This window comes from Medicago truncatula, chloroplast (assembly GCF_003473485.1).
Source record: "Medicago truncatula chloroplast, complete genome".
In the NCBI taxonomy this organism is placed as follows: domain Eukaryota; kingdom Viridiplantae; phylum Streptophyta; class Magnoliopsida; order Fabales; family Fabaceae; genus Medicago; species Medicago truncatula.
In genome coordinates, this window is record NC_003119.8 from 85,001 (window position 1) to 102,500 (window position 17,500).

General features: G+C 34.3%; 9 protein-coding genes and 8 non-coding genes across 17 annotated transcripts in view; 7 read left to right on the forward strand and 10 right to left on the reverse strand. All coding sequences in view use genetic code 11, as the record gives it.

Moving 5' to 3' along the window:
* The window catches only part of rpoC1 (RNA polymerase beta' subunit), a 2,847-nt gene extending 1,352 nt beyond the window's left edge, over positions 1 to 1,495 (reverse strand). The window contains exons 1-2 of the mRNA in view: positions 1,064 to 1,495; positions 1 to 223 (exon numbers count right to left, since the gene is read on the reverse strand). The exon at positions 1 to 223 is cut by the window's left edge and continues 1,352 nt beyond it. Of these exons, the coding sequence (YP_001381727.1) occupies positions 1 to 223; positions 1,064 to 1,495 (655 nt within the window). The remainder of the gene's footprint in view (positions 224 to 1,063) is intronic.
* A 26-nt stretch (positions 1,496 to 1,521) lies between these two features.
* Positions 1,522 to 4,734, reverse strand: rpoB (RNA polymerase beta subunit). The gene has a single exon. It carries the CDS (start codon positions 4,732 to 4,734, stop codon positions 1,522 to 1,524), a length of 3,213 nt encoding a protein of 1,070 aa, YP_001381728.1.
* Positions 4,735 to 5,805: 1,071 nt separating this feature from the next.
* trnC-GCA lies at positions 5,806 to 5,879 on the forward strand. The gene has a single exon. It is a non-coding gene; the product is annotated as a tRNA-Cys (tRNA).
* Positions 5,880 to 6,798: 919 nt separating this feature from the next.
* petN (cytochrome b6/f complex subunit VIII) lies at positions 6,799 to 6,888 on the forward strand. The gene has a single exon. The coding sequence runs from the start codon at positions 6,799 to 6,801 to the stop codon at positions 6,886 to 6,888; it is 90 nt and encodes a 29-aa protein (YP_001381729.1).
* Positions 6,889 to 7,782: 894 nt separating this feature from the next.
* On the reverse strand, positions 7,783 to 7,887 carry psbM (photosystem II protein M). Its single transcript has one exon. The coding sequence runs from the start codon at positions 7,885 to 7,887 to the stop codon at positions 7,783 to 7,785; it is 105 nt and encodes a 34-aa protein (YP_001381730.1).
* A 399-nt stretch (positions 7,888 to 8,286) lies between these two features.
* Positions 8,287 to 8,360, reverse strand: trnD-GUC. The gene has a single exon. It is a non-coding gene; the product is annotated as a tRNA-Asp (tRNA).
* A 388-nt stretch (positions 8,361 to 8,748) lies between these two features.
* trnY-GUA lies at positions 8,749 to 8,832 on the reverse strand. Its single transcript has one exon. It is a non-coding gene; the product is annotated as a tRNA-Tyr (tRNA).
* Positions 8,833 to 8,892: 60 nt separating this feature from the next.
* On the reverse strand, positions 8,893 to 8,965 carry trnE-UUC. Its single transcript has one exon. It is a non-coding gene; the product is annotated as a tRNA-Glu (tRNA).
* A 612-nt stretch (positions 8,966 to 9,577) lies between these two features.
* trnT-GGU lies at positions 9,578 to 9,649 on the forward strand. Its single transcript has one exon. It is a non-coding gene; the product is annotated as a tRNA-Thr (tRNA).
* A 1,425-nt stretch (positions 9,650 to 11,074) lies between these two features.
* psbD (photosystem II protein D2) lies at positions 11,075 to 12,136 on the forward strand. Its single transcript has one exon. It carries the CDS (start codon positions 11,075 to 11,077, stop codon positions 12,134 to 12,136), a length of 1,062 nt encoding a protein of 353 aa, YP_001381731.1.
* psbC (photosystem II 44 kDa protein) lies at positions 12,084 to 13,505 on the forward strand. The gene has a single exon. It carries the CDS (start codon positions 12,084 to 12,086, stop codon positions 13,503 to 13,505), a length of 1,422 nt encoding a protein of 473 aa, YP_001381732.2.
* A 220-nt stretch (positions 13,506 to 13,725) lies between these two features.
* On the reverse strand, positions 13,726 to 13,814 carry trnS-UGA. The gene has a single exon. It is a non-coding gene; the product is annotated as a tRNA-Ser (tRNA).
* Positions 13,815 to 14,137: 323 nt separating this feature from the next.
* Positions 14,138 to 14,326, forward strand: psbZ (photosystem II protein Z). The gene has a single exon. It carries the CDS (start codon positions 14,138 to 14,140, stop codon positions 14,324 to 14,326), a length of 189 nt encoding a protein of 62 aa, YP_001381733.1.
* Positions 14,327 to 14,893: 567 nt separating this feature from the next.
* Positions 14,894 to 14,964, forward strand: trnG-GCC. The gene has a single exon. It is a non-coding gene; the product is annotated as a tRNA-Gly (tRNA).
* A 102-nt stretch (positions 14,965 to 15,066) lies between these two features.
* Positions 15,067 to 15,140, reverse strand: trnfM-CAU. The gene has a single exon. It is a non-coding gene; the product is annotated as a tRNA-Met (tRNA).
* A 170-nt stretch (positions 15,141 to 15,310) lies between these two features.
* On the reverse strand, positions 15,311 to 15,613 carry rps14 (ribosomal protein S14). Its single transcript has one exon. The coding sequence runs from the start codon at positions 15,611 to 15,613 to the stop codon at positions 15,311 to 15,313; it is 303 nt and encodes a 100-aa protein (YP_001381734.1).
* A 123-nt stretch (positions 15,614 to 15,736) lies between these two features.
* The window catches only part of psaB (photosystem I P700 chlorophyll a apoprotein A2), a 2,205-nt gene continuing 441 nt past the window's right edge, over positions 15,737 to 17,500 (reverse strand). The window contains exon 1 of the mRNA in view: positions 15,737 to 17,500. This exon is cut by the window's right edge and continues 441 nt beyond it. Coding sequence (YP_001381735.1) covers positions 15,737 to 17,500 — 1,764 coding nt within the window.

A 17,500-nucleotide genomic window follows, 5' to 3' on the forward strand; every position in this document is an offset into this window, starting at 1 on the left:
CCCATTCATTTTCATTTTCATTGTCGGCGGATCCCTCTTCTCCTAATTCTTTCCATTCTACCAACGAAGAATCCATAATAATTCTTAAATCCAAATCAACTAATTGTTCTCGTATAGCACCTGCTCCACTAGAAATTTCTCTATTTCGAAATGTATCGAAACCTTGAGTAGCAAAAAAGAGTGGGATACTGTATTTCCAAGATTGGATTTCGTATTCGAATGAACCTCGTAATCGTAAGAAAGTAGGTTTTTTAACTACGGGCCTAGCAAACGAAAAATTTGGATAGGATCCAATAAGATGGATCTCCCCCTTTGAAAATCGGACGTGAGGGTTTCCTCTCATCCGGCTAAAGTATTTACACACAATAAAGATAAAGAAAGTGGTTTCCGTTTTCAAATTTTTGAAAACCTCTAAATCTAAAATAAAAAAGGTTTACTCTTTACTCAAGTTATCAATACAGACGAAGCAACATTTCATTGATACATTCTTCTTTGTTTCTGAATTCTTTATGCAATTCGAAATTACGACAGAAATTCAATGTAAAATTCTTGAGTAGTCTACCTCCCTTCGAACGAAGAATCCTTTAAAATATACTTTTTAATAAAAAAAAGGAATATCCTCGAATTCATAAGAGATTTCTTTGTCTATGTATCATACCATTTGATCTTTTAGGTCAAGACGTCACCTCGACGGTTATGCCACGATGTCTTTAAGCCTATATGCGATAGATAGACTTCGGCAATCATGATATATTATATTTTATTCTTTGAACTTAATTTAAGTTCTTAAAAAAAAAAGAGATGAAATAATTAATTCCACAAAAAAATAATTTTTTTTTTTTCACAAGGTACGTACGGTTATAAATAAATATTTATTTGTTACTGAATTGACCATAGACCAATTCCCTTATTGATTTGGGAGTATTCAATACACCCATGAATTCTGAGCTTCATGTTACTCATCCCAAGAGACATGCCAGATAGAGGACATTCCAATTTAATTGAATGGAATGACAGTTTCTCATTTGAAATCTGTACAATAAGAATTTTTATCAAATCACACATCGCAGTATACTAGACCTTCTAATTCTTTAAGAGGTTTATCTAAAAGGCTCGCAATATAACTAGGAAGACGTTTCAAATACCATACATGGGTTACTGGACATGCTAGTTTTATATACCCCATTTGATACCTACGTACCCGAGAATCAACAAATTCTACTCCGCATTGTTCACAAAATTTGGGTTGGTCTTTTTTATCTCCGATTACTCGATAATTTCCACAAGCACAAATCCCACTTTTTATAGGCCCAAAAATTCGTTCACAAAATAATCCATCTTTTTCAGGCTTATTGGTTTTGTAATGAAGAGTATAGGGTTTTGTTACCTCTCCAACAATTTCTCCATTAGGTAGGATTTTTTTTGCCCAAGCACTTATTTGTTCAGGAGAAACTGATCCAATTCGAAGGTGTTGATGTTTATACTGATCAATCATAGAATAAAATTTCTGATTCAGTCCAATTAAACTTCCTTCCTTTGAATCTGGAAGTCTTTCTCAGATACAAGGAAATGATTCAGTTCCAGAGCCAAAGATCGTAGTTCTCGAACGAGCAATCGAAAAGATTCTGGAGCATCCACAGGTTTAGGTATTGTTCCTCCAATAATCGTAGTTCCGAGTACTTCTTGACGAGCTTTAATATGATCAGATTTATAAGTCAGCATCTCTTGTAAAATATGAGCAACACCGAACCCCTCGAGCGCCCAAACCTCCATTTCGCCTACCCGTTGTCCTCCTTGTTTCGCCCTTCCTTTAAGGGGTTGTTGTGTAACAAGTGCATAATGTCCACTGGAACGTCCATGTATTTTATCATCAACTTGATGAATTAATTTCAAAATATAAGGCTTTCCTATTATAACAGGCTGTTCAAAAAGATTCCCTGTTCTTCCATCAAATATTCCGCTCTTTCCCGGATACTCGGGTTCAAATATCCATGGATTCGATGTTTGTTTACTGGCTTCATATAATTCAGAAAACACAAGTTTTCTGGAAGCCTCCTGTTCATATCTCTCATCAAAAGGTGCTATTCGATAATGTCTATTTAGCATACTCCCAGCTAATCCGAGTGAACATTCCAATATCTGTCCTACATTCATTCGTGAGGGTACCCCTAATGGGTTGAAGACCATATCAACGGGTCTTCCATCTTGCAAATAAGGCATATCCTGTCTAGACAAAATCTTTGAAACGATACCTTTATTTCCATGTCTCCCGGCCACTTTATCACCTACTTTAATTTCACGTTTCTGTGAAATATATATATGAATCGTTTCTGGATTATAGCTAGAACCTGCTTTTTTTTGGATCCATCTCACATCAATAACTCGGCCCCTACCACCTATAGGTAGTTTTAGACAAGTTTCCTTTGAGGTCGATACCTGAATCCCAAGTATAGCTCGTAATAATCTATCTTCCGGAGCATATGAGGATTCTTTCGCCATTTGAGGCGTTAATTTACCCACTAAAATATCCCCTGTTTCTACCCAAGATCCCAGAATCACAATTCCATTTTTGTCTAAATTTCGGAGTAAATGGGCTTCTAGATGTGGAATTTTATTAGTGATTCTTTCAGGACCATGGCTTGTCACATGAGTCTGAATTTCATATTTACGTATGTGAAAAGAAGTATAAATATCTTCATAGACCAGACGTTCACTAATGAGTACAGCATCTTCAGAATTGTAACCTTCCCATGGCATATAAGCTACTAATACGTTTTTTCCCAAAGCGAGTTCACCGCCAACAGTAGCAGCACCATCTGCTAAAATTTGCCCCTTTTTTACGCATTTACCTTTATGAACCCGGGATTTTTGATGCATGCAAGTATTTTTGTTGGAACGTTGATATATAATTAATGGAATACTTAGAGAATTCCCATTTCCAAATAAAATGATCTTGTCAGTATCGTTATAAACGATTTTTCCGGCGTGTTCGGCTATAGCGGGAACTCCTGAATCTAAGGCCACTTGGCGTTCCAATCCAGTTCCAACAATGCACTTTTCGGACCGAGAAAGAGGAACTGCTTGACGTTGCATATTAGAACTCATTAAAGCTCGATTCGCATCATTATGCTCGATAAAAGGAATCAGGGAAGCTCCAATAGAAAAATATTGGAAGGGAAAAATACTTCGAAGATGAACCTGTTCCCATGCAATAGTTAGAAATTCTTGACGGTATCGAGCTGGAACAATCTGCTCCTCCTGAATACCTCGATTCAGTGCTAAAAAATTTCCCGTCGCTACCATATAGTATTCATCTCTACTTGGTGATAAATAAAGCATTCGTATTCGTTTTGATCTCTCAGAAATTTCAAAAAATGGACTTTCTATAGACCCCCAACGACCAATCCTTGCGTGAATTGCCAAGGATCCAATAAGTCCTACATTGATTCCTTCCGAGGTGTCAATTGGACAAATGCGTCCATAGTGACTAGGATGGATATCCCGTATCCGAAAACTAGCAGTTCGCCCCGTCAATCCTCCAGGACCCAAATAACTCAATTTTCTCCCATGAACTATTTGGGTCAATGGATTGGTTCGATCTAAAACTTGAGATAATGGGTGTAATCCAAAAAACGATTCATAAGTGGTTGTTAATGGAGTTGAAGTCACTAAATTCTGAGGAGTCGGTATCAATTTATATCTAATTGCTCCAGATATAGTTCCTCGAATTATATTTTCTAAACGAACGAGAGCCAATCCAAATTGATCTTGTAATAGATCTGCTACGGAACGAATACGTTTATTTTTCAAATGATTCATATCGTCAAGTGTACCCATTCCAAATTTCATTCCAATCAAATGATCCGCAGCTGTCAATATATCTCGCGGTAACAAAAATGTATTGTTCTCGGGTATATCAATATTCAGTCTTCGGTTCATATTTCGGCGACCAATCCCCCCTAATTCACATCTTTGTTGAAAAAATTTTTTTTGTAATTCCGTACATAAAGATTCCGGAAATATGGGATCTCCGCCTACACAAGCAAATTGTCGATAAAACTCCAAAATGGCATTTTCTTTTGACCCTATTTTTTTTTCCTCCTTTTCATTGAGGAAAGATATAAAAATTTCGGGGTAGCAAACGTTCTCAAGAATTTCGCTTAAATTCGAACCCATAGCTGATGATAGAACTAGAATAGATATTTTCTGTTTCCTACTTACACGAGCCCATATCCTTGCTTTTCTATCAATTTCTAACTCTAATCTTCCCCCCCAATCTGATATTATTGTGCCGGTATAGACTGAAATTCCCTTATGGTCCAACTCTGAACGATAATAGATACCAGGGCTTTGCAATATTTGATTGATTACAATTCTGTATATTCCATTTACTATAGAAGTTCCCAGGGAATTCATTAGAGGAATGTTTCCAATAAAAATAATTTGTTCTTGGATATCCCTACTGTTTTTCCAAATTAATCCCGCGGATATATATAATTCAGAGGAATATGTAAGTGATTCATATACAGCATCTTTTTCTTTTATCGAGGGTTCTACCAATTGATATGTTTCCACAAACAACTGAAATTCAATTTCTTGATCCGTATCTTCAATTTTTGGAAACTTAAAAAGTTCTTCTGTTAAGCCCCGATCAATGAATCTACAAAACCCTTCAAATTGTATTTGATTCAATCCGGGTAGTGTAGACATTCCTTCATTCCCAACCCCAAGCATTTTCAATTTCCCCATTTATTTTATAGAAAATATCCCGTGATTTGCTGTCATTCTTCATTGAATCACATGAATCGATTTAGCAATAATGGAATTTCTGGTCTTTTTACTTTACTGAATCACATGAAATTTTACCTAACGACGTCTATGAAATACCTATTATGAAAACAGTAGATTTTATACTCAAATTGGAATTTGCAACAAAACAAACAAATAGAATATAACTTGTAATATAAATCGAAACAAATTGATAAATTTCACCTAGACTTGGGATATTTTATAGTAGTAGTATAGTATCTTATTACATAATTCTAATTCGATTGATACCCCAAAAAATGAATTCAGGATTTGTTTGGCTCCATGAGATAAAGATATCCAAAAAAAAATAATCAGAAAAAATATACAATTTATTTATTTTTTTCGAATTTGAGAATATGATTGCAGTGCATAAAAAGACTTGGATTTATTAAACATGCATAGATCTAACTTCAGCTATAACTATCTCTATATGTCTCTTACTTTATTGCAGTCCTATTTGTTCGGGACAGCACATGTTATGTTGTGTTCATTTATTTTTTCTATTCATTCATTAATCTATTTAATGAAAAATTGGCAAAAAAATGAAAGCACGAGAATTTATCGAAAATTCCCTATAATATAGGTATATGTAACAACGAAAATGCATGTTCTGGGGTTGACATATATTAACAGTTGCTGTTATAATTGAAATAGAGAGGGATTAAAAAAAAATAATAATAATATTGATTGGTAATAATATTGATTGGTTATGTATCAATTTCTATTTTTTTCTCATTAATAAAGAATAGATTAAGATTCAAGAATTAAGAATTATTCAGGAATTTGTAGTTAACGGTTGCTATTTGTGCTGAAATTTTGACTTTTCTTTTGTGACTGAAAGGTATAGGTATACGTTTGTTTTCAATAGAAAAGGGGAGGGGATTAAAGAAAACGGAATTTAAGATACAAACACATCAAAAAAAAGAATTTTAGAAACCCTTTTTTGTTTTTTTGAGAGGAGGAGGGGTATTCGGATCTATTTTTTTGTATTATTTTGGCGATATGGCCGAGTGGTAAGGCGGGGGACTGCAAATCCTTTTTCCCCAGTTCAAATCCGGGTGTCGCCTAATCGATAAGAGAATTCAAATAGTTTATTTCGTTTTGTTGATATAGAAAACTTTTTCTTTTTTTCCAGCACAAGCTAGTGTAGGAATAAGGGACTAGTTTGATGCTAAATTCTAAGCATCGGGAAGTTTGTTCTCTAAAATGTTGTAAATATTTTCGTCTCAGATTCAACGAAAAATTCATTAGAGGGATGAAAAGGAATAGATCAATCTTGAAATGATAGTCCTTTTATTTCACTACTATTGTAGTGTCCATCTACTTTATTGGGTCTTTAATTAGATTGGATAGGGATAGCTCGGATGGGGAATATAAGTCCATTTTAAGTTAGGGAAGGTGTTGAAGAAAAACCTTGTATACAAACTTATGGTAAAGTATATGAACGCTTCTTCATTTATTCCATATTAGTTAGATTAATGAAATTGAATATCTAATTCGATTTTTTTTATTATTATAATATTGAATTTCTTTATTTATTATTATATATATTAATATTATTATATATTAATATTATTATATTAATAATAAAATCCAATTCAAAAAGAATCCATTTTTTTTTTCTAATCTCTAGTAAAAGAATTTTAGAGGATGTTTTCCAATTGTTTTAGAGAACGAATCGGGAGACAATCAAATGGAAATAAGAGATGCAAATAAGAGTCTGAGTATGCAAAGAAATCTATGCTTAATTTAATATTCTTTCAATTCTACTAGAAATCAGGTAAGAACTTGTTAGATGTTCTAATTGGATGTTTCGTCAATGGTGTTATGACGGAATCTTTTTTTGACTCTGTACCAGCGATTCCACTATTATTATAAGATATTATAAAATTTTTAGTGAAAAATAAAAACGAAAATAATACAAGAAAAATTAGTAAACAATAATAAAAATATTTCTTCATATTGATAGAGATAGGAGACAAAATTTACATGGATATAGTAAGTCTTGCTTGGGCTGGTTTAATGGTAGTTTTTACATTTTCCCTTTCCCTTGTAGTATGGGGAAGAAGTGGACTCTAAGAGGACTACTAATTGAGTTAAGGGATCAAAATGTCTCAATTATTTTATAGCTAAGTTCTTCCATTTTTTAACTATTGCATTTTGTTATTTTATTAATACTAATTAATGAAATGCAATTCGATACTTCATTTCGAAACTCCATTGTATTCCAGTGGTGGAATATAATATTGAAAAAAAAAATACTCTTTAAATCAAACAAATATTTGAATTGTTCCCATCTTATTGTCCCGGGAATACAGATAATTGGAAACGGATTACTACTCCAAACTTAATTCTTTTTAAGATTTATATTTCGATGAACTGGTTACCACCAATCTTTTCTAAATATGAAAAACTTTTTCATCGAATCCCCCGATCAGTTGTCAATTATTTAATCAATTTAATCAATTCATTTTTTTGGAATACTAAAAATAAAAAGATTATTTTTTTTTTTTTTTATCGGGATTATGAAAAGAATGTGAAATCTAAAAATTCAAATAAAAAGAATAAAAATGTATTTTTGATTATTTCAGATTGATTGGAACCAATACAAATATAATAGATTAGATCAAACAAAGAAAAAATGTGGACACTATGGAATTGAGATTCCATAGATATCTATAGATATACCCATATGAAAAGAAATATTTAAATTGGTCCATCCATATTATATTAAACTTCTTTTTTTTTAAGTAAAACATTCCATTTTTACCATACCATAATAAATAGTATAGTAGAAAGAAATAGATTTGATTTCTTTCTACTATATACTATAGTATATGGATTTCATAGAATTCTGCTGATTGTAGTCTGATCATTTTATTTAAAAGAAAGACCCGAAATGGAAACCCTTTTTTCTTTATTCAATCATTGTTATCGCATTGATAAGAAATCAGAAGTCATGTTTAATTAAAATTAGTTACTTTGACTTACCGTTTTTACGTAAATTATAAGTAAAAAGGCAGTAGGAACTAGAATGAAGAGTGCAGTAGCTATAAATGCGAGAATATTGACTTCCATAATCTCTATGTTTTCTTTCTCTTTTATTTCGAATAAATACTTCGGGATTTAATCCCATAGAAATGAAAAATCTTTCGTCAGTAAATTCAGTGGTATAAATTTTATCTCGATGATATAAAATCGGATCAATATCACGAATAACAATATCTGAGCTATCAAATCAATTCATCGTCGAGAATTAAATAGTATAACATAGGAAGATCTTTTATCCATACCAAAAAAAAAAAAAAATTACTTTCTGATGCAATGAAAAATTCCTTTTTCTTTCTTCGTCCGAACCTTTACCTTAAACTAAAAAAGAAAAAAGGAATCCCTGTTAGAAAAGAAATGAGATTTTTTTTTCTTTTTTATTCCCTTTCACATACGAAATCAATTGATATTTTTTGGATTTGTATCCATCGGGACTGACGGGACTCGAACCCGCAGCTTCCGCCTTGACAGGGCGGTGCTCTGACCAATTGAACTACAATCCCAGGGAAAAAGTTGTATAGCATACATATTCTTACTATTTCATTCAAACCCTTTGTTTTTCTATTTTAGATTCGAACCCCTGTACTGTAACTGAAAGAGGCAGACTTATATATTGATATTTTTATGGGTCTGCACTTTAAGCGAGATCGACACGGATTATTCGCAATCCGTTCCTTATTGCTAACTTGATTGAAAAATAAATGAATCAAGGAAACAAAAAAGACTCTTTTTTTACTTGAATGCTTTCCTAAGACTTTATATTTTAAAATCCCGATAGGAATTTTTCAATAAATAGCACTCGAGATTTTATTCTTCTGTATGGGAGCCCATTGGTGATTTTCAGAGAACACCAAATGGGTTATATCATTGCATGGTGGATCAGTAAATTTTTGGGCCGAGCTGGATTTGAACCAGCGTAGACATATTGCCAACGAATTTACAGTCCGTCCCCATTAACCGCTCGGGCATCGACCCAGGAAGAATCAATTTTAGTCTTTATTGATAATCCTTGATCAATTTCCTTTTGTAGTACCCTACCCCCAGGGGAAGTCGAATCCCCGTTGCCTCCTTGAAAGAGAGATGTCCTAAACCACTAGACGATGGGGGCATACTTGCCCGACCTCCATTCTACTATGTTCATACATAGTATGAACAGTTTTTTGAAATTGTCAATATAATGATATGATTCGATCAGAAGGATCTTTCAGAATTCCTTAAAATTTAGATTTCGAAATTGTTCATTCCAATCACCAATCTATAAAACTATAAAAAAATAATAATCTACTCTTAAAAAAAGAATGTGAAAGAAAACAAAAGAAAGAGAGAATCCTTTCAGGGAATGATTGATTTTCTGGAACAGGCGCGGCATTAACACCTCATTTCTTTCACTTTCATTCAGTGTTAAGAAGATTGAATTAGTGGGTACATGTATCAATGAAATGAATTTTGTGTTATGATGAAGATGATTTCAATTCGAATCGGTTTTGAAAAAATCCATTCCATTGATATTTTTCAAATCCAATATCAAAAAATCCTTTTTTTAACTATACTTACTAGGTAAATCCAATTTATTGTTCGTTAAAAAGTTGCTATGTAAAAAAAAAAGATCTATTCTATATATATAATTTATATATAATTTGAGTATATGCAGTAACAAATAGATGTACTAAACTCATATCCATATTGGATGGTTCCTTATTCGGGAATTGACTCAAATGGAGCCCCTTTAACTCAGTGGTAGAGTAACGCCATGGTAAGGCGTAAGTCATCGGTTCAAATCCGATAAGGGGCTTTTTTGTCAAAAAATGACAACAGTAGTATTCCGATTTGAAGGAAGAATAGAGATATTCTTGATATTTGTAAGAAGTTTCTCTTTGTAAAAAAAACTAAGGAATAGTTGAATTTCATTAAAAAATCGAGTTTTTATTCTATTAAATTATTGTTATCATTCGAATGAATTCGAATAGAGTAAACTCATTCTAGTTAGAAAGTGAAAGAGTATTCTTTTCTATATATATTAGACTGTGATATTTCCTTTAATTATAAGATATTCCTATCCTATTTTCTATTATTCCAATCAAAAAATGGGAAAGATTCTAAAAAAAAGTAAGTGGACCTAACCTATTGAATCATAACTATATCCACTATTCTGATATTCAAATTGGATAGAAATGAAATTCGAACAGTGGATCTTTTTTGTTTTTAATATCTCTTTAGTTCGGACTCCGCAAGAATCTGTCAATATTTCGGATTAAATCTTATTGTTCCTAGGAATAAATTGATACTCCTCTTCTCCACGCAGAAGGGTTTATTCTAAGTTCCAACATATAAGTCATTTTACTTTAAAAATATCTTTATTTCCGAATACAAGAAAAGATCAAATTAAATTTCTATTATTTCTTTAAGATATAAGATATCTATAAAAAAAATAGAAAAATCCATCAAATCATGACTTCGAGTATCAAATATTTAATTTTCATATCTATGCATACTAAATTTTTAAAGCAATTAATGGACGAAACTTTCACTTAGAATCTATTATTTTTAATAAAACTCCATACAATATTAAAAAATCTGATAGATAGATAAAATAGATAGATAAAAAAATATTCGAATTTCTTACCTCGATCTGCAAAAAAGGTATACTTTGTAATTTTTTTAATCTGAACGAAAGAAAAATACAACTAAAGAGGACAATAAAAGAAATTAAAGTAAAATAGAAAGTAAAAATAGGATTCTATAGTAGTTTCCTAGACATACAAATTAGAAGAATATATAAAACTTTTTTTTTATTTCACGAACAAGATTCAAGAATAATATTATTTAATATTATTTGATAAAAGGAGAGTAGTCTGTCTGGGGATCTGCTGGTAACAAAAGTGATAAAAGGGATCATTTCATTTGTTTCTGGAATAGTTCTTTAAAAAATTTATTTATCAGATTTACGAATCATAAGACAATTCCCGCGTCATGACTTCATGACTTAGGGAATTTTTTAGAATAGAAAGGAATAACCCAATTAAGTTAATGGATTTGACCTAGATTAAATATCAATCGACAAAAAAAGTATTTTTCTATTCGAAACCCAGTAGAAAAGAAGGGACAGTCTTTGAGAAATCATATCATATATAAAATGAAAAAATCCTCGAAGGTTCTATCCCTGAAAATGCTAGGGGGTGTTCGGAAATGGTTGAAGTAGTTGAATAGGAGGATCACTATGACTATAGCTCTTGGTAAATTTACCAAAGATGAAAATGATTTATTTGATATTATGGATGACTGGTTACGAAGGGACCGTTTTGTTTTTGTGGGTTGGTCCGGTCTATTGCTCTTTCCTTGCGCCTATTTTGCCGTGGGGGGTTGGTTCACAGGTACCACCTTTGTAACTTCATGGTATACTCATGGATTGGCAAGTTCCTATTTGGAAGGTTGTAACTTCTTAACTGCGGCAGTCTCTACTCCTGCTAATAGTTTAGCACACTCTTTGTTGTTACTATGGGGTCCTGAAGCACAGGGAGATTTTACCCGTTGGTGTCAATTGGGTGGTCTGTGGACTTTTGTTGCTCTCCACGGTGCTTTCGGATTAATAGGTTTTATGTTACGTCAATTTGAACTTGCTCGATCTGTTCAATTGCGCCCTTATAATGCAATCGCATTCTCCGGTCCAATTGCTGTTTTTGTTTCTGTATTCCTGATTTATCCACTGGGTCAGTCTGGTTGGTTCTTTGCGCCTAGTTTTGGTGTAGCAGCTATATTTCGATTCATTCTATTTTTCCAAGGGTTTCATAATTGGACATTAAACCCATTTCATATGATGGGAGTTGCTGGTGTATTGGGCGCTGCCCTACTATGCGCTATTCATGGTGCTACCGTAGAAAATACGTTATTTGAAGATGGTGATGGCGCAAATACATTCCGTGCTTTTAACCCAACTCAAGCGGAAGAAACTTATTCAATGGTCACCGCTAACCGCTTTTGGTCCCAAATCTTTGGGGTTGCTTTTTCCAATAAACGTTGGTTACATTTCTTTATGTTATTTGTACCAGTAACTGGTTTATGGATGAGTGCTCTTGGAGTAGTCGGTCTGGCCCTGAACCTACGTGCCTATGACTTCGTTTCTCAAGAAATCCGCGCAGCGGAAGATCCTGAATTTGAGACTTTCTACACCAAAAATATTCTCTTAAATGAAGGTATTCGTGCGTGGATGGCGGCTCAAGATCAGCCTCATGAAAACCTTATATTCCCTGAGGAGGTTCTACCACGTGGAAACGCTCTTTAATGGAACTTTAGCTTTAACGGGCCGTGACCAAGAAACTACCGGTTTTGCTTGGTGGGCCGGGAATGCCCGACTTATCAATTTATCCGGTAAACTACTGGGGGCCCATGTAGCCCATGCCGGATTAATAGTATTCTGGGCCGGAGCAATGAACCTATTTGAAGTCGCTCATTTCGTACCCGAGAAGCCCATGTATGAACAAGGATTAATTTTACTTCCCCATCTAGCTACTCTAGGTTGGGGGGTAGGTCCTGGAGGGGAAGTTATAGACACCTTTCCATACTTTGTCTCTGGAGTACTTCACTTAATTTCTTCTGCAGTATTGGGCTTTGGCGGTATTTATCATGCACTTCTGGGACCTGAGACTCTTGAAGAATCTTTTCCTTTCTTTGGTTATGTATGGAAAGATAGAAATAAAATGACTACTATTTTAGGTATTCACTTAATTTTGTTAGGGATAGGGGCTTTTCTTCTAGTATTTAAGGCTTCTTATTTTGGAGGTATATATGATACCTGGGCTCCAGGAGGGGGGGATGTAAGAAAAATTACCAACTTAACCCTTAGTCCAAGTATTATATTGGGTTATTTACTAAAATCTCCTTTTGGGGGAGAGGGGTGGATTGTTAGTGTGGACGATTTGGAAGACATAATTGGAGGGCATGTATGGTTGGGTTCCATTTGTATACTTGGTGGAATCTGGCATATCTTAACTAAACCCTTTGCATGGGCTCGTCGTGCACTAGTATGGTCTGGAGAAGCTTACTTGTCTTATAGTTTAGCAGCTTTATCCCTTTTTGGTTTTATAGCTTGTTGCTTTGTCTGGTTTAATAATACTGCTTATCCTAGTGAGTTTTATGGTCCTACTGGACCGGAAGCTTCTCAAGCTCAAGCATTTACTTTTCTAGTTAGAGACCAACGTCTTGGAGCTAATGTAGGATCCGCTCAAGGACCGACCGGTTTAGGTAAATATTTAATGCGTTCTCCGACCGGAGAGGTTATTTTTGGGGGAGAAACTATGCGTTTTTGGGATCTGCGTGCTCCCTGGTTAGAACCTCTAAGAGGTCCTAATGGTTTGGACTTGAGTAGACTGAAAAAAGACATACAGCCTTGGCAAGAACGTCGTTCTGCGGAATATATGACTCATGCTCCTTTAGGTTCTTTAAATTCCGTGGGTGGCGTAGCTACAGAGATTAATGCAGTCAATTATGTCTCTCCTAGAAGTTGGTTAGCTACTTCTCATTTTGTTCTAGGATTCTTCCTATTCGTAGGTCATTTATGGCACGCGGGAAGAGCTCGTGCAGCTGCCGCAGGATTTGAAAAAGGAATTGATCGAGATTCGGAGCCTGTTCTTTTCATGACTCCTCTTAATTGAGACATGAAATACAATGCTTGACGTAAGAATCACTTTGATTTTAGTATACATATTGGGTTGAGTCGAGCAGATGATATTGAAAAAATATATTTTTTTTTCAATTCATTTATATGTAATATCTAATCTTTTTTCGGGCTCGGCTAAGTGGTGATATAGTCGAGCCCGAAAAAACCGAGCTAACCTAAATCAATAAAATTCAAAAATACATTCGCTAAGAAAAAGGAGAGAGGGGGATTCGAACCCTCGATAGTTCTTTCGAACTATACCGGTTTTCAAGACCGGAGCTATCAACCACTCAGCCATCTCTCCAAAAGCTAATTTCTATTTTATCTTTATTCCACTCAAGAGAACATGACCATACGAATTAATACCCCTTTTTATCTATGTATGATAAAGTGACTTTATTGGTCTAGTTCTCTCTCTCCGTATATATATATGCATGATCCAGCATGCTCTTTTGTGAAGTAAAAAAAACTACCCCTCGATCCACGCCTCAAAAGGGGTGTCATCTAAAATCAATGGATTAATGATAAAACCCTCCATAATGCGTTTTTTCTTTTTTTAAGGGGTCAAAAGGGATTGGGGGATCAAATGGTATAGTTCTTTTGTTGGTAAATTGGAGGATTAGAAACATGACTATTGCTTTTCAATTAGCTGTTTTTGCATTAATTGTTACTTCATCCATTTTATTGATTGGTGTACCTGTTGTATTTGCTTCTCCTGATGGTTGGTCAAGTAATAAAAATGTTGTATTTTCCGGTACATCATTATGGATTGGATTAGTATTTCTAGTGGGTATTCTTAATTCTCTCATCTCTTGAAACTTTTCATTCTAGATTAAAAAACGAAATGACCCCTCCCCCCCGAATTCTTTCGGGTTGTGAGGCACATTAAAATGAAAATGGAATATATAAGACCCCACAAATAAAGAAAACTAAAACATTATTATTAATGGGAGGGGTCAAAATAAGAAAATAGAAAAATATGGGATTCCTATTATCTAGGGGAATATATTCGAATTTATTTTTTATATTTTAGAAATCTGTAATTCTACTTTTTTAATTAATTTAATTAATATATAGATCTATATTATAGATACAATACAATATATCAAAAAAAAAAAATTAACAATATACCAATATATAGATATATATACAAATAAGGTCTATTTAGAATAGAAAGATATATAGTATATATATTCTATATAGAATATAGATTCTATATAGATTATAGAATCTAATAGTTATATATTCTATTCTAACTATAGATCTATCTATAGATCTATAGATTTCTACTTTTTTTTTAATTATTCCTAATAGATATCAGACACAGTTCTGCACAAATAAAATTTTAAAGTATAAAGTATAAAGTACCATAAAAACAAAAATGCGGATATAGTTGAATGGTAAAATTTCTCCTTGCCAAGGAGAAGACGCGGGTTCGATTCCCGCTATCCGCCGTTGCTTATGTATTGAATACGAAAGTAATAGTATATTTATATTATAAAAAAAATACTATATAAATAGAGTATGGTGAATTCCATTTTTTTTTTTCAAAAATGTTGCGGAGACGGGATTTGAACCCGTGACCTCAAGGTTATGAGCCTTGCGAGCTACCAAGTTGCTCTACTCCGCGATAAGAAGAAGAATTGACAATTAATGAAAAACAGAGATTGAATGTGCCCCTCCACCATATCTGTACAAATAGAATAAACCATTTATACAGAATGGTAAAGGGACCGTCCTAGGATCGCTAATCATCAAAATAAATAAAAAAAAATGAAGATAATTTTTTTTTATTTATTCTTACCAACTCGATCTTGTTGCACCGGGCAACAAACCTTCGTGAACCATTTCACGAAGTATGTGTCTAGATAATCCAAAGTCTCGATAATTAGCTCTCGGTCTTCCGGTCGAAAAACAACGTCGACGAAGACGTGTAGGTGCACTATTACGCGGTAGTGCTTCTAACTTTCCCTGAATTTCCCATTTCTCACTTAACGACTGAGCTTTGCTTATTTCTTTTTTTAGAGATCTTCGAATCAAATGATATTTTTGTTCCAATTTTTGCCTCTTCTTCTCCCTCTCAATCAAACTTTTCGTTGCCATGATGGTTCATTTCCTATTAGTATCAATGATAGAAGTCGGATCCTGGATGTAGAAATAGAAGAAGGTGGTTTCCCTTCTTCATACAAAGAAATGCTATTTTTGCAGATACAATAAAGAATCAAATTAACCAAATTTACCTGATGTAGAGGCAATCAAGAAAGCCGCATAGGTAAATATATAACCTACCGAAAAGTGGACTAATCCAACCAATCTTGCTTGCACAATGGAAAGAGCCACTGGTTTATCTCTCCATCGAATCAAATTCGCCAATGGTGTGCGTTCATGAGCCCATGCTAAAGTTTCGATCAATTCCTGCCAATATCCGCGCCATGAGATTAAGAACATAAATCCAGTAGCCCAAACAAGATGTCCAAATAAGAACATCCACGCCCAGACTGATAAACTATTCATACCAAAAGGGTTATATCCATTGATAAGTTGTGAAGAATTTAACCATAGATAATCTCTTAACCATCCCATCAAATAGGTAGAAGATTCATTAAATTGTGAAACATTACCCTGCCATAATGTAATGTGCTTCCAATGCCAATAAAAAGTAACCCATCCAATGGTATTTAACATCCAGAAAACTGCCAAATAAAATGCGTCCCAAGCCGAAATATCACAAGTACCACCTCGTCCCGGACCATCGCAAGGAAAACTATAACCAAAATCCTTTTTATCCGGCATTAACTTGGAACCGCGTGCATCCAAAGCACCTTTTACTAAGATCAATGTAGTTGTATGTAAACCAAGAGCAATAGCATGATGAACCAAGAAGTCTCCAGGGCCTATTGTTAAGAATAGAGAATTACTATTCTCATTAATAGCATTTAACCAACCAGGCAACCATATGCTTCGCCCCGCACTGAGCGCCGGACTATTCGTTGAAGATAAAAGTACATCGAACCCATATGAAGTTTTACCATGAGCAGATTGTATCCATTGGGCAAATATAGGTTCGATCAAGATTTGTTTCTCCGGAGTCCCAAAAGCAAGCATGACATCATTATGGACATAAAGTCCCAAAGTATGGAACCCCAGAAATAGGCTGGCCCAACTTAAATGGGATATGATAGCTTCTTTGTGCTCTAACATTCTTGCCAATACATTATCCTCATTCTGTTCGGGATTGTAATCCCGAATAAAAAATATCGCTCCATGAGCAAAAGCCCCTGTCATAATAAATCCTGCAATGTATTGATGATGAGTATATAACGCAGCTTGAGTAGTAAAGTCTTGTGCTATAAACGCATAAGCAGGCAAAGAGTACATGTGTTGAGCTACCAAAGAAGTAATGACCCCTAATGAGGCTAGAGCAAGGCCTAATTGAAAATGAATTGAATTATTGATTGTGTCATAAAGACCCTTATGTCCACGGCCCAATCTACCCCCCGGAGGAATATGTGCTTCTAAAATATCTTTTATACTGTGCCCAATACCGAAGTTAGTTCTATACATATGACCAGCAATGAGAAAAAGAATTGCAATAGCTAAATGATGATGTGCCATATCGGTCAGCCATAAACTTTGCGTTTGAGGATGGAATCCCCCGAGAAGTGTTAGAATGGCAGTTCCCGCGCCTTGCGAAGTACTAAATAAATGACTACTAGAATCGGGGTTTTGAGCATAAAGATTCCACTGACCTGTAAAAAGTGGACCTAATCCTTGAGGATGTGGTAATACACTTAAGAAATTATTCCATCGAACATATTCTCCTCTGGATCCTGGAATAGCAACATGAACTAAATGCCCTGCCCAAGCTAAGGAACTGACTCCAAATAGTCCTGACAAATGATGATTGAGGCGGGATTCGGCATTTTTAAACCACGAAACGCTCGGTTTCCATTTCGGTTGTAGGTGTAACCAGCCCGCTAGTAAGGATAT